This window comes from Zonotrichia albicollis, chromosome 1, assembly GCF_047830755.1.
Source record: "Zonotrichia albicollis isolate bZonAlb1 chromosome 1, bZonAlb1.hap1, whole genome shotgun sequence".
Classification (NCBI taxonomy): domain Eukaryota; kingdom Metazoa; phylum Chordata; class Aves; order Passeriformes; family Passerellidae; genus Zonotrichia; species Zonotrichia albicollis.
Window position 1 is genome coordinate 34,200,784 of NC_133819.1, and position 16,426 is coordinate 34,217,209.

Sequence of the window (16,426 nt, forward strand, 5' to 3'; positions counted from 1 at the left end):
AGAAGTGCTTTGCATTTCATCTTTCTGAAGATTCATCCACTGGTGCATATATAACTGACAGTTAAAATTAGACATATATTAAAATCAGTTAGTGAAGAAGTCCTCTGTCTTCCACTGTGCCCAAAGCTTGTAATGGTCTGAAACCAGCCAGAATATACAGTAATTGTCATTCAGCAAGAGTCTATCCTAGAAAGTCATGCTTCAGTGGAGAAGACTGAGTTTCCATTTGAAATCAACAAATTAATCCAAGACAGGTATCTGAAAGGGCAAGTTTAATAGGAAGCAGCTACTGGGCTCTCAACCATGATAAAATGTTATTGCTGTTTCCCTGTAAATTGGCTGGGAACATACGATACTCTCTGCATAAGAGCTCCACTGCTGTTCAGGAGATATACTGCTCAAGCTATCAAAATGATGACAGTCTGCCAGTCCCCATAACAACTTGCCATTGGACATGGCAAGAGCTTGTGCATGTGTGTGTGAATTTACAATTACCAAAATGTTCTTCTCCCTTATAAGCAGAAAAGAAGCTCATGTATTAACTCTACTTATAATAGAACAAAAACAATTTCTCTCTCAAATCAATGCTTCTTCAATAACATTCCTAATGCAGTGAACTGCAAAAACTAAGCAATAGATGCACACACTAAAAAAAAAAAAAAAAGATCAAAATAGGATCCCTTCACACCACAGCTCAAAACTCAGGTTTTGCGGAGCTCTAATAAAGCTTCAGCCTGAATTTTTCATACACTCCTTCAAAAGCTCAGTCTGAAGGGATGCAGAAATTAAAACAGTGTCTCACAAGAAAGATCCATCCTGTCTCATTTTAAGGTGTAATAACTGAAGTAGCTGAACTCGAGAGTTTCCCATCTCAAGTTGCCTTGGGTAAACACTGTATAAAGGTGAAAATATTCAAGATGAACCTTGCAACCCATCTACCACAGTTAAAAATTACTTTGCCATTGGTGTTTTAAACAAGGTAAGTGCTCTCCAATGTCATTACTAACCTTCATGAGACTTAGCTATAGTCCCATGCCAAAGACAGCAGAAGCACACCTTGGAGTTCTTTTTCAAGGTACTCTTTCTAAATTTTGCAGCGGGGAAGTGTCCAGGGCTAATTATTCCTCAGCCTGTTGGACATGCTCCTCTCTACTCTGTCAACTCTCATTTCTGCTCATGTCTTATATCCATAGCTCAGGGGTGCTCACAGAAACCAGATCTAGAGACTGAGACTACATTTAAACTTAGCACGAGAATAAAAATTCTTTTACTGTCTTTTCACTCTATTTATCTAAAAAAACCAGGTGGGCACAAATCCATGGAGTAAAATTGCTTAGGAAGGAGCTGTATTTGCAGCTTTTGGTATAAACTGGGTGGCACTGCAGTCCCTCCTTAGAGATGATTTTCTCTGCTATCGGAAGTACAAATTCATTTTGCAGCCAAGTTATTGCCATAGAGCCCTTACTGCTCTCCTGGTCCCTTTCATCCCAACCACATTAAGCAACCTTGTCCTGTCTTGTGTCACCACATAAGCCCTTCCTTGAGTCTTTGCAGGCAGTTTCTGATGGGACCGCAAACTGTCTGTCAGGCAGCGACTTCCATCTGACCTAAACACAAACCAGCTATCAGTAATATTTCATTTCTGAGTTTTATTTTGCTAGTATTAGAAATTGTTTTACTGGAGCTCAGGGCTCAGCAGAACAAAGTTACTGGCACTGAGATGATCAGCAAAATGAAAAAGAAAAATGTTTTCTGACTGTGGACAGTATCACTTCACGTTTGTACTTCTGATTTGTGCAGTTTACATGTACTCTGTGTGTCAGTTTGACACAGCAAGTCAGTATTTTGCAATATGCACACTACTTGTAAAACTGCACAGCAAAATGTGCTCAAGATTTTTATACTGACAAGTTGCATTAACATACTAGAAAGAGAAGAAAATATAAATGACAATGTGAATTCATTTCCGCAATGTTTGCCACAGTTTTTAACTTTTACTGGTAACATTCATAAATCACCAGGAAAGTAATGGAAAAACTGAACATAACATGCATTTCATTGGTCAGAACTATGGATAGGAATATTTGAAAAAAGTATTTATGCAATTTAATCCAAATAACATCGAGAGAAAATGGATATCTTTATTAGTAAATAAAGATGATGTTCGAGTAAAGTAAGTGAAATATAAATGCAAAAGCACATGGCAATATGGCCTATTTTTCTGGGAGTTTATTGTGGAGTTTTTGTTCATAAATGTCAGTTTTCTTTCTTTCTCATCATATTCTATCTGCTACTTATGTTGAAGTTTGGAAAATTCTCTAATTTCAAATAGAAAAGAAATAAAACAATAATTTAAAAATATGAAATTACTAAACCAGTGACTCTAACTACTTCAGAAAATGAAAATTTAGACTGCATGGTTTATGAAAACATTAGAGAAGAAGTGATATTAATAGAATTAATATCACACTTCTTTGAAGACTTAAGTTTAGAGTATATATTAGAATTCATGGAAGGTGTTGTAATATGATCTTGTAGCTACATCTAGTTCTGACAGCAGTATTTTGAATAATTAATTATTCAAAGTCCCTAGAACTCAATGTAAATGACGCAGCAGATATACACAATGCATGACATAAAGACATTTTATATTCTATATGAAAGTTGAGAACACATCTAAGTTCCAAAATTCCTATTCTAAATTTTTAAATTTTCAGTATCCTTTACCATTATTAAGTCAAAGTCAAGGACTTTCTTCACCAAATATGCATCAATCTAATAAACCAGGTTCAGCTTCCTTCTCTCTTCAGAGCAGGCAGCCACACTATCCTTTGAGCTACAGAGTAGAAAAAAACTTCCTAAAATTATTAATATAGCAAAACTTCTAATAATTGGAATGACAACTGTAAACTTCTACATTAGAAATTTTTAAACACTCCAAGTGGATAGCACTTATTCTAGTCATAAGCAGAAGTCATCTTCTCAAATTCTAAATCACACTAAATAAAATAAATGCAAGGATTCTAAATTACTTCTTAAGGCTTTAAATAACCACCTCTGTCATAAACTTCATGCAGTTTTTGACTAAATGAGATTCTGCCCTTTCTATACTTTGTTTAAAATTAGCAGGTTTTTCTACAATAAATATAGTTCCTCTTGATAACCTTAATTGTAAGGCAGGGAGGCTTATAGATTGTTACTTTTACATTGGACTTTTGCTCACAAATGATGAATACAGATTCAGCCAAAATTTAAAGTGGAAAAGGAAAAAATTCTAAATACCTTCAAGCTACAATGACTGCAGACATCAACTTACTCTTCATAGGGCTTACACGCCCCAGAATATCCCTCTTCCAAACCTCTTGATTTTATTTTAGTCATTCCTACAAATGTAGATAAAACTGTAACAAAAAATTAGTTGCATGTGCCTTATTAAGCAAATCATGACTTAAAGCAGAACCCAATGCAAGCTTTCTGGATAAGACTGGATTTAAAAAGTTGTAAACAATGCTACTGGTTTTATTATGGCTTGATGCAGACATGCTTCAGTATATTACAGACTCTCAATTTTAAAATGTAAATGGTACAGGATATTGATAAACCAATTAGCACTGATGCAAAGCAAATTCCTCTTTTATCTCAATTACAACATGACAACTTAATAGGTCAAGACAGTCTAACATCTGAGACAAGGGCAATTCAATAAAACAACTGCATCTTGATATGGTAATTAAGAGGAAATGTGAATCCATTACATTGTCCTGTGTATGTGTGCATATTGTAGGTGGTTTTTTTTAAAATTTATTTAAGCATTTGATGCCCTCTTGCTGTTTTTATAGCGTATCAAATCCACATGAACACAGTTGAGCCTAGCTGATAAGTACCTACAGTATCTGTAGTTTTAGCAGGCAAATTTTAAGGATGCAACTGTGCAGATAAATAATTCATGAAAAGCCCCTGAAAGATACACAATCGCAAGATAATCTCTTCAAACACAGGACTTCTCTGTCTATAAATTTGCAAATTATTTTGATTTGGCGACAAGAATTTATTAAAGGTTCAAATACCTTGATCCTGAACGTGTACTTGCACGCACTCAATTGGAAAATAAAACAAAATGACAAAGACCCCAGCAGAATCAATACATCACAATTAAAAAATAAAAATAATTTTGCTCAAATATGATGTCACTTAAAAGTTAGATGTAGCACATCCTAGAAAAGAAATGGTAGCCAGCACTGGCAAGAGTCTAGTAGCAGTATACTGCAGCTTTCTGACAAACTAGGGAGTTTTGGCAATTAGGACAAAGTGCTCTCATAAAGTCAAAGAAAGGTAGATGTTCTGTTTTATGCTTTCATCTTAGTTTGATATACACACTGTAGTAGAAGTTTCACTTTATAATTTAAGAAATAAACAAAGCCAATGAGAGCCATATGTGAGTATAATATTCTGAATAGATTGTACATCAGTTTAGAATACACACAAAAACTTACCTCTATATCAGCTCTGGATGTTTATCATGAAAGACAAACATTATTGCAGGCTGCACTACAGCAGAACAAATAAATAACTTCAGATGCAGAATGTAACAACCTATGCAGCCAATACAAAAGAATATTCCCATGCTGAAAACGCCTCCTTTAGTTAAATAATCCCTTCAGCCTGTTCATGGCTTTGTAAGACAACTTCTGGCACAAGTTTACCTATTTCTTTTAATCTTTGTCTCAGCAGAAGTCAACCATAATACATAAAAACTGTAATGGAAAAAATGCTTTTGAGGTGTTCAATCCACCACAAAAATCAAACCAACCTGATTCCAAGATTCATAGCCTCAGCAGTTCCAATCATACTGATGGCCAAGAGCATGTTGTTGCAGATCTTTGCAGCCTGAAAGCATGCGAAACCATCAATTATTTTATGCATTTTCACAGAACTAACGTACAGGAATCCACTAGGCCCAGGACAATATGATCAAGTATGTTCTGGCAGCTTTCTTCTAGAGTAAACTTAGATCTGTGACAGCACAAAGTTAATGAAAGTTGCTCCATGGCTCCTTTACAGATTAAAAAATACCTTTTTTCTTAGTACTGTTCAGTTAGCATACATGCCATGTAGGAGCTCTTTGTTCTTCAGAACATCCAGTAAATCTAAATTCAGATGAAACAAAACCAAAATGTCTTTTCCCTAAGAAGTATCATCTCAACAAGCCAGTGTGGAGAAATGTCAGTCAGATTTTTATACTAAGTTACACAACATACTGGACAAAAGTTCCATGACATTATTTAGAAACACAAGGTTAGAGACAAACAAACAAGAATGAAGATACATTATCAAGCATTTAGTTCTTGAGTAAAAGAATAGGCATCAATAAATAAAAAGCCAGAAAAAGGAAAGACTGAGATAGCTATTAGCCCCTCAGAAAGCATTACCTGTCCGGTTCCAACCTCTCCACAGTAAACCACATTGGAACCCATGCATGTCAGCAACTCTTTGGCAGCATTAAATTCTTGTTCCACTCCACCAACCATGAAAGTAAGGTTTCCAGCTCGAGCAGCTCCAACACCTGAATCAAGATAACATTGGATTTAATAATACTATTAAAAAGCCTCAAAAATTAGGCAGTTTCTCTTACCAGTAAGGGTCTGATGATGCAAAATACTTCACTTACGACGAACCTCTCAAATTCTATGTAAAAGTAACACTACATTCCTAGTACTCAAAGGATCAGAAATCTAAATTCTGAAACATCTGATGGAGATAAAATCACCTTATCTTTCAGGCACACTAGCAGAAAAGTCATAAGACTTGCATAAAACTGGCAGTCACTTTTTATAGTTTATACAAAGAAACAATCAACTTTTCCTGTAACTTTGCGCTCCACAAAATTCATGCTGTCTGAATTGCTAAATAAAATTTCTCTTTTGTCAAACTACTCTTCACATACAACCATTAACAAACTACTGCTCAAAGACAGCTCTGCTTTTATCAGCCTCTCTAAACCTAGGCTAATTTTTACCAGTGCTTCCTGAATTTCACATGATTGAACAGCTAAAAAACACAAGCATATAAAACCAAGTCTTCTGAATTTCTGCAGTTTATGATGTTCTTAATCTGAAGCAAAAGTCTCCTTAATCTGAGAAGCTTTAAGTTAGTTCCCACATAAACTTAATGTATTTACAAAGACGCAATTATTACATAAAGACAATGTAAAAATTGTTAATACACACACACACACACACACACACACACACACACACTACTCCCAGTTGTATTCCTGAAGTCTGTCTTGTCTTTAGTACAGTTCAGTAAACACACACCACAGTTCTTTGAATATACAGTTCCTAAGCACAACACTGGCAAATTTTTCATGTGATATTTATTACCTCCACACCATGAAATATTCTATTCCTTAAAAGAAGCTTAATTCTAATATGAATTACTCTTACATCCCTAACTTCCTCACCCCTGGTATTTAATGGGTATAACTGCTAGGAAAATTCGGCCTAAACTGATGAACAGATCAGCTTCCTCACTAATTTTCACTCTGGCAAGAAGCAGAGCCACAATAAATTTTCTGTTCTATGCATCAGACATTGGCTGGTTAGGGCATACAGCTGCAGATAACAACTGACTTTCAAATCAAACATGCTCAATTAGGTACAGTGCTCCAAAGTGCTTACCACAGCTAAGGAAGTGGTCAGTTTTGGACTTTGTTTACAGCATCAAGGATAGTAACACTGCAGCTTTTCACACTGGCGAATTTGTTGAATTTTTTGTTTTCCTTTTCGATAAAAATTTCAACTGATACTCTCACTGTGTGCAAGCGCTCTATGTGGCTATGTCTACAAATGCCCCTTTCTGTATCTTGCAAGTCCATCCTGCCTTTCAACATCTACTATCTTTTTCAGTCATTGAAGAATTGCAGACAAATTTTACAGATCAAAAGTCTCAAAAAGAGTAAATACCCACCAATTATGCAAAACTAGGCAACTGTAAAGATGCTCCCAGTGATGACCTGCTCAGTCTATATTAGAACCTAAAATCACAAGATTTCTGGGCTTGAAAGTGACCTCTCATGATCATTCAATCCCCTGCTCAACAAGGACCAGCTGAGGTATGATGCCTCAGGACTGTGTCCAGTCAGTCTTCGAGTGTCTCCAAGGATGGAGACTCCACAGCCTCTCTAGGTAACTTCTTCCACTCTTTGCCCACTCTCACAGTAAAAAAAAAAAGTGTTTTCTTGTGCTTCAGATGGAATTTCTTGAGTTTTGATTTGTGACTCCTGTCCTGTCACAGGGCACTACTGAGGAGAGTGTAGCTCCTTTACTTAATTCTATCCCATCAGGTCTTTACACACATTAATAAGATCTCCCTGTGCCTTTCCCTCATGCTAAACACTCTCAGCTCTCTCAGTCTCTCTTCATATGAAAGATGCTCCAGACCCTTTGTCATCTTCAGGGCCCTTAGCTGGGCTCACTCCAGTAAATCTGTGTCTTTCTTGTGCTATTAAGTCCAGAACTGGAGCATCCAGAAGAGCTCAGACCCACAGCTTTAATGAAACAATTGGTCTGTATACAGAACACTGCTAAGGCACTGAAATATATACAGCAGTGAAGATCTTCCTGCCCAGGTTGAGAGACACCCAATTTTCAGCCAATCCTTGATCTCAATTGAACAACTCCTCTCCAGGCAACTCACAGGAACTGGGCAAAGAGCAAAGCCCAAACTAGCTAGCACAAACAGGTCATTGTTGTCTTTTTGGCTACCAGTTCACTATGTACATGACCGCAAAGATTGCTACATTAATAAACACAATGATTTTCATTCCATTCCTCTAGCTATTTTTATTCAAACCACATAATGGCCTTTACCACTAATCCTGTGATCTGACCTGCAGCAAATTAAGTAGACAATTTAAGTCAAAGCTTACAAACAAAATCCAGTACTATCCATCATAGGTCAATAGCCTTGTATCTAGATTACAGACTGCTAAATAGCTTCAGAGATTCATTTATTAGAGCAAAATTAATGCTGACAATAGTTTTCAGCTGGTTAATCTTCTGACAGCTGCACTCTCTCACTTGTTCAAACACACTTCAAGAAGCAAAAATAAATTAGTTAAGTAGAAAGAAGAGACCAATTTGTTGTATAATGCAGAAGGCTTGGAAAATTCTTGTTTTAAAAACAAAAACCTATTTACTTCATGGTAGATTTTATCATCTAGAGTCCTTGCCAACGATCTGCTATTTTATCAAAATCAAACGAGCAACACAGCAAAATTTTAAGACTGGCAATTAAAAAACATTTGGCATGGAGTCTAGGAGTACAAGAACTGTAACTTCAGCTAAAAATAGAAATTAAAAAAAATCATTATACAAGAATGCACAGCCTTCTTTCACAATCACAGCTTCCATACCAACAACACAAGCCAGTTAAGTATTATCAGTTTTTAACACTAAAGATAGCAATGGAGATGCAGAGCAGCTAATGCAATTTAAATATGCTAACTATTATTTTTCATATTTTGATTTTTTTAAAGAAGTTTTACCACATAAGATAATGTTTTATGTACCACTGCTGTGAGGGTAAAAAGTTTTAAAAATCTATCTGTTCTTTCTAAAATACAAAAAGTCTCCTCACATCCTTGGGGAACAGTTTTCAGAGAAACAGTATCTATGAATAGCATGTGTTAAGATTTCCTCCTCTGCTGCAAAGCAAGACTGCTGGAGCCCACGGCTGCACTCTTAAACTTGGTTTCTCTAGGATGATCACCCACACCTATATGCAAAATCCTGCAAGGCTGTCACACCAGCAGATCAACTCCAAGTCTGTTGCTCCCAACAGCACCAGAGTTTGCCCCAGAGATATAAACTGACAGGAACAAGATTGTAGAGAAATATAAGAGATCTACCTAGCTGAGGGGATATGCAAGAAAATGACTCTGGGAAAAAATATGGTGAGAAGTTACAGAGTAGCACTGCAGTATGGCATATCCACTAGGAGATGGGTTTTCCCCTTGTGTCCGAGCAGGTTTTGAATGAAGATCTGCAAAACTAAGTTTTTTTACCAAAAAAGGTATATAAAGAACTGCACTTCAAAGCATCCTGTCACATCTGGCTGTGCTACTTGTGGGGTAAGTTCAATCCAGGTGCTTCTCATTCGATTGCCAATGGATTGCTCAGTGAACCTCCTACAGAGCAGTTCTTAAGTTCAACATTTCAGACAAAAATAGGAATGGAAACTTATGAGCCCTCATATGACAACAGGAACTGGTTGTAACCACCCTGGAACAGTCTGAAGATGACGTCAAGTTTTAGTATCCAGTCCAAGCAGCCTCATTTGACAGACATGCTGACCGTCTGTATTCACTTTCCCATGCTTATTTAAACAGCATTTCACGTTGCTGCAAAAAGCCTAGAAATTTGCCACTGATGTTTCCAGTGCCAAAAAAAAAAACAAACCCAGAAAGGTCTTAGTTCTACAACTACATCATTAAAACCTCTTAGTTTCTATCAGTTTGCTTATTATTAAGAACACAATTTGCTAGAAAAGAGATGTTAATGTAAAGGTGTTATATGAAATTATCTGCTTTTGGTTTCAGCTTTATTACATTTCTGTAAGAACAGAGGGCAGATGAGTTAAAAAGAAGTGATATTGTAAGGCTGTGCATTACAGCACCATCACAGTGGCAATGCTGAAAACAGGAACGCTGCTGGAAAGACAATGTACCCAAGCACATCCCTGTGCCAACATATTTAGTCCACTGTTGCGCTGCACCTGCAGATAAAAAAATTCATTGCTGACAAAGTTGAGGCTAAAATTATATGAACTGAGCTGTTTCAATCTCTGAAGGACAAGTAAGAGATGAAGGCTGTAATATCAAGAAGCTTCAGCAAAAAAACATCTATTTTGTTATTTCTCTACTCAACATTTAGCTGCAATTATAACGACTAATTTTTGATCTAAATTAGATTTTAAAAAAAAAGCAAACAAGAAGAGCATTGCTAGAGTTTTAATCCTCTATCTTGTTTTACAGTGTTGCACCTTCAAGCACAGGAGTTGAGGCTTTGCCTGTTCCACTTTGGGAAGTGCAAGGGAACACTGGTCTTTTATTCGGATTAATTTTTTTAAAATGCAGTTTAAGTGACTGTAGCTGCCTCAAACAAGCAGGTTCTTGTCATGTTTGCTCTCTTTCACATAAGCTGAGCTTGAGAGGCTGCATCTGTGTACCTTGTGTGAGTGTGTATTTTTAAGGACTAAGCAGATTTTTTTAAGTACCTGCCAGCTCACACGAAATACTTTGTCTTTGGAACTCACGAAAAGTTAAACCAAGATACACAAGGAAAGATTAACTGAAAAGGTTACTATTGTTTTGCTACATATATAAATCTAAAACCAATTAAAAGGCATGTAAAGGCAAAATCAGCTATAAATCCCTAGTGGAAATAAAAGAATATTTAAAACCATACTATAAACTTAAAATAACCATGAAGAAACTAGTAATTTTATAAAATATAAGGGTATCAATGTTTTCTACTTGCTTCTTAGACAATATCTGCCATCATCAATATATTTTCAGGAAACAAGTAAATGGAACAGACTCAGAAAAAAACCCCCACAGCACACTGTCACTCCAAGGGCTTGTGTTTCTCCCTATTACAAAAATCAGCCTCAAAGCTAGACCTATGAAGCTATTCTGCTGCCTTATAACTAAAACACAGTAAATCACTTAATTTGCTCAAAAGAACTTAAATGTTGTAACCAGTCTGCCATCAGCAGAGATAAAGAAGAGGACCGATGGGACCGGGCTGCAATGTGAGCCGTCTTTAAAATGCAATTGTTCTAATCATTTTCTACAGATGCAGCCTCACAAGGGGCTGCTGTCACAGGGACCATTTACGACTTGTTATGGTGTCTCTATTGTTTACCAGCGACATTCGCTAAAAAGGCGACAGCTGGGACAGAAAGCTGCTCCTCAACGAACAATATAATCCCGTGAAAGTAATCAACAAATTTAAGGGTGTTAATTAACTTTACACTTTATCATGTTCAATTAGTTGTCCTTTCTCGAAAAGATTGCCGTGCACAATCGGTTTAGAGCGTGCCATGTTTGATTTGTAAGTGATCACTGTTTCTGTTTCGAAGTCCATGTCAGATGTTCTCTTGGGTTTTGGTGACACAGATGAATGGCTGTGCACATGTTAGGGGGTGATCTGGTTTAACATAAACCAGCATAACATAACCCCTTGTTAACGTATCGCTGGCCTTTCCAAGAGGCACAGAAACGCCCGTGCCCGCAGACGCACACAAACGTGCACAAAACCCCTGCCGGCAGCGCGACAGTCAACGAGCCCAAGTTTCGTTTTTGCTGAAACACAAAGACACAAATAAATGGGCAATTTTTCATCATTATATCTCAAAGCAAGACTTGTCTTTTAGGGGCACGCTTGGGATCATTTCTTCCCAGCAAGATCCCTAGTTCTGCTGCATTATGCACTAATGCACAAGTGCCTCCGTACATTTTACATAATGCACGCTGCCTTTTCTAATGGCAGCTGAGCAAATGCTGGGTGGATGCAAGTTCTTCTGTATATAAAATTCTGTGGTTTGTACCTCATTTATAATGCCAGAAGAAAGCTGAATAAATCTATTATTAAAATTTGCCATTTTCCCTTTAAGGTACCATTCCTACTTGCTAACTGGACAAGGCAAAGCTCATGATGAAGGGACAACGTACTTAGAAGTGCCCCTTAATGAAAGTCATTGCTGTTTCTCTCTTCTGACAAATAGAGCTTCGCATCACCATACCTCATAAGCTAGTGATTTTGAGCAAAAATGGAAATGGAGGTTCTGGTCAGTGATTTCAAGATTTATACAAAAAGCACTCAAATATTAATCCAGACAAAAGCATGCTTAAGGAAGTAGAAACATCTCTTTTACGGCATAATCAAATAATACAATTTGTGAGATTATGGCTGTACAGAGAAAAAAAACCCAGTGGATTTTTATTCTGCAGCAACAGGCAAATTAAATACACATGATCATCATTATTTAAGCAGTTACATTGTACATAAAAACAAACTGCAAAAAACCCACCCACAAAACAAAACAAAATAAAAATGCAAAGAAAGCCCAATGGAAAAGTTGTTAACTCTGAAAGCTAATAATGGACTAGGTTAAATATTTAAGAGGAAATTATAGACTATATTAGAAATAGCTGAAACCACAAAACAAAGCAGTATAAAACATTAGTTTTCTGCTAGGAAGAAGATCTGCAGGGAAAAGGGAAGCGGTCGATAGATCCTTAAATTGGACGCAATAGCTGTTCTTCTATCCCAAGTTGGCAGCTGCTACATTTGCAGACCTAGTTCATTATTTACCCATAATGACCATCAAGCTCCAGTCAAAGTCAGATCACAACAACTGTCAGCAGCTCTTTTAATTAGCCTTGTTTGAATTCAGATAAATATCACAATGGCCCAGCTTCTGCTGAAAAAGCAACAAGAAGATTGCAAGGAAAAAGCTGCCCTGACTTCCTAACAAACAGTATTGTGAAAAAGTCCAGAGGACCAAAGTTGTTTTGTTTTTTTTTCTTTTAAATTAAGGAAGGGATGGTGATGTGCACATTATTATTTTTCCCTCACGTGATATTCATATTTCTACTTACAATTCCTGTTTATAAGCAAATTTGTGCATCTCAAATGCCAACTCAAAACACTACTCCACAATCTGAAAGGTAAACTTGAAGAGATGGTTTACAGGTATTAATTAAATTTCTAACCTCTGTGAAATCACAGGATTTGAAAAACTGGATCAGAATTAAGGAATGCACATATTAACAGCATTATCCTCTCTCCTAATTTATCTCCTTCTGTTTGTTTATCCTCAGGGAACATAATCTTCTGTTGCATCAAGCCACTCTCATTCTCCCTGTGTCAGCAGCAGAATAATAATTCCCTCCTCCTCCTCCTCCTCCACCCCCTCTCCCACAAGCACTGGCAAGAATGAAGACGAGTGGATCAAATTGTGTGCATCAGCATTAATGCTCCATGCAGCTATTTTCCTAGCAGTAGTAGACACTGAAAGAAAGATGCAAGAGAGGTGAGCAATATGCTACCTGTTCCGGGCAGCCCAGCATGACAGGCGTAATTAAACAGATTTTGTCTCCCAGAATAATATGAAGGTAGAAGATGCAGGCAGAGACTGCTCTAAGAGCCTTTCCTCAGCATTCCACTTGCTGTCACAGTTGAGTCCCAATTTTGCTAGGTGCTGTCCAAAGACAAAGCCAGTTCCAAACTTTCCAGTCCTACATGCTAATCTGAGAAGTGCTGCTGAATATCCACGGATACTTGGTGGCCTCAAGGAAAACATATTTAGGGGTTTACATGAATCGTAAGGATACATGCATATAAACAATAGGTACATACATCTGTTACAGTAGAAGAGGATATCCCTTTTGGGAACAGAAAAAAATATGTAAAAATAATCAGAAATGGAAGGTAGAAAGTAGTGGAAGAATAAACAACTGATTAAACAAAATAGCCAAAATTATAATGAGAAGCTTTATGTTTTTAGTAGAAGGCCTGAGTAGGTTTGTATAGGGATTTGTACTTGAACTTGGCCATGGATGGTGGAATAAAGACATTAAATTTGTTTTAGATGTATTATAGAATGATGCCAAAACACAGAAAAGAATATGTCCTCTCAATAAATCATGCAAAAACTAGAAGCTGTTGTTGTGGCAGTTTAATATGAGAGGGATGCACGAGGAAAATTTTACGAGATGGTATTAAGTAGCAACTGATGCCTCCAAGGGATCAGCTAAAGAAAATAAGTTGCAAAAGGCAAATGCACACATAAGATACTTCAACTTTTTCAACAGAAATACAAGCTGAAAGGCCTGATGAAATTGTTCTGTCTGTAGCATTTTTTAAAAAGCACTACATTTAGTTCTAGTCATTGTAATGTCAAAGAGAAATATCAAAGCACTTGAAAAGTTAGCAAGTAAAAAGGTTAACAGCAATGCAATAAGAAAGGAAATACAGTATGATTGATCAACTTATCTGCTTATTTTTACCCAAAATATTGTATTAAAAACATTAAGAAACAGCAGTTCATGACAGTCATCTTTCCCATTCTCCACCTTTGACCTATAATCCACCACAAAATCAAAGACAACAGAAATATCCTTTTGGTATTGCTGGAGTACCAGACTTAGCTACTCCTGTACACAACACTAATATTTAGATATATGGTCTAAATCTCACCTGCAGACCTATACAGAAATATGAAAACTTAACAACAACAGGTGCATGTATTTACAGTTGTGGACAGCAAAACTACATGCACAGAGCTCAGCACAATTCAAAACAAGTATCTAATTTTTTATCTGAACATTAGCAAGAAGGCTCTACAGCCAGGGATGAACAGAAGCAATACATTCCACATATACAAGATCCCAAAATTTCAAAGCAGATTTCAGACAGTCCAAATGTGGAGCACCTGACACTGAGCTGTCTGATTAACCGTTTCTGGGTTCTGAGCAAGCACAGCATCAAATATAGGTGATATACTGAATACAAAAGAAACAAAAAGAATACTCCTTCTTCAAAGAAAACAAATCTCAGCCAGCACTACTGCTTGAAATTCTGGTATTTTAGGAGAAGTTCAAAAATTAAACATGAACATGCATGCAGTCCCTCCACTATGTGGGCCACTGTTAACCCTCCACACAACTAAAATTCAGTATAGACAATCTTGACCGATGAGGCTTCAAGTCCTAGAAATAAAACTTTATCCTAATCACGTAGTGCAAAATCAAGAATAATTTTTGTCGAGTGTTAGAAAGAGGGAAGAGCTGCATCTCCAGTACCATCATAATCTCACCTTCTTGAAAAGCTTCTACTCTTATGCAGATCATCACCAACCAGAAAACAGACTGGTGTGTGACTATAGAAGAAAAAACTCAAAGGGATAGACATTTATGAAGTTCTCTTTGAAAAAAAGAAGGCAGAATCCAAGAAAAGTGATTCTTATATTCTTACAGTCAGTTGTTCTAACTCAAGTTCACAGATAATACCAAAATGAACATCAAGCCTCCAGAAGCTTAATGTTTGCATGGAATAACCAAAAGCCACAAACAGATCCAGCAATCCACCTTGTCATCACAGCTTCTCATCTCATCCATTTTGACTGAACAACGTACATGCAAATGCAGGACCAACAAAATCATATGTGTGGCCAGTCTTGTTAAGCACTTTAAATCATAAAAAGCAGTCAGCTGTATGTCACCAGGTTTGCAGATTTTGCTACTTGGACTTGAATATCTCTGGAAAGTATAAAATACTTGCACATTCTACCTTAACTCCACAGCAAAATGCAACTATGTTTACATAGTTCTGTGGAATAGTTACATAAAAGCTGAAGAAACCCCTTCATTATAACAGCAAAACAAGAACCTTCAAGAAAAAACAAACCAGGGATATTTAATATTATTGCCTGTTTCTCCAGTATTAGCACAACTCTAACAAGATACCAATCCTCTTTCACAAATAAGAAATACTTGAAACACTTCAGTACTTTATGATTTTATCATATTACATTCCTATAGGCCCCTAAACCAAACAAAACATGGCATGTTTTTTTTTCAGAATAACGAAGACATTAAGCACATCACTAAAAAAGAAAAATATAGTCACACTGAAATATGCATTTAAACTGCATTATTCAACAGGTATGGGTTCAAGTGCTCTTAATAAAAAGTCTGCTTCTTAAAAAGCCAGCTGTAGAAGAAGGTAAATTTCTGTTGATGCATTCATTAGTCCTTTCATGTCATATAAGAAAATTAAGACAATAAACACACAAAAATAAACCAAAAAGCATTTAAATGGGGTGGCTATCATAGCATGTATGTTCTTAAGCATTTCTGGTTTATCTTACAAAGCTGAAGATGTAGCAATGCCATATGCCAATCCAAATCAATAGGGGCATATTTACATTCACAACATTTTAAAAAATACCTAAGTATTTAATAGCAGGAATCTAACAAAATTTTAAAACAAAACAGAAATATACAGCCAGAAAGAAGTGTCAAACAGGTAATTTTACAATAAATCAGTCTCTAGTATTTTCTCCTGGAGGGCTGCTCAGCTGAAAGTTTTAATATTACCTGTTTTGGGTACAGTCTATGAGAGGACAACTGACAGAGGTTTACCAAACGAAACTGGAAAGAAATGCATAAATAACAGGAGTGAAGATGGCATTGAACATTTTTTAATGAACTTTTGAACTCTGTCCCTTCAAGTGCCATCGGTGGTATGAGACCAAGAATTTTTCTGACAATCTGAACCATCATCAGAGTGCACTGCTTCAGATATGTCTATGCTTTTTTTAAGCACTTTGACGTTGAATCTTGCCTCTGGATACA

At 36.6% G+C, this 16,426-nt stretch overlaps 1 protein-coding gene across 1 annotated transcript in view; it reads right to left on the reverse strand.

The window, feature by feature from the left end:
- The window catches only part of HIBADH (3-hydroxyisobutyrate dehydrogenase), an 84,471-nt gene that overhangs the window by 10,539 nt on the left and 57,506 nt on the right, over positions 1 to 16,426 (reverse strand). The window contains exons 5-6 of the mRNA XM_005480896.4: positions 5,430 to 5,563; positions 4,811 to 4,887 (exon numbers count right to left, since the gene is read on the reverse strand). Of these exons, the coding sequence (XP_005480953.1) occupies positions 4,811 to 4,887; positions 5,430 to 5,563 (211 nt within the window). The remainder of the gene's footprint in view (positions 1 to 4,810; positions 4,888 to 5,429; positions 5,564 to 16,426) is intronic.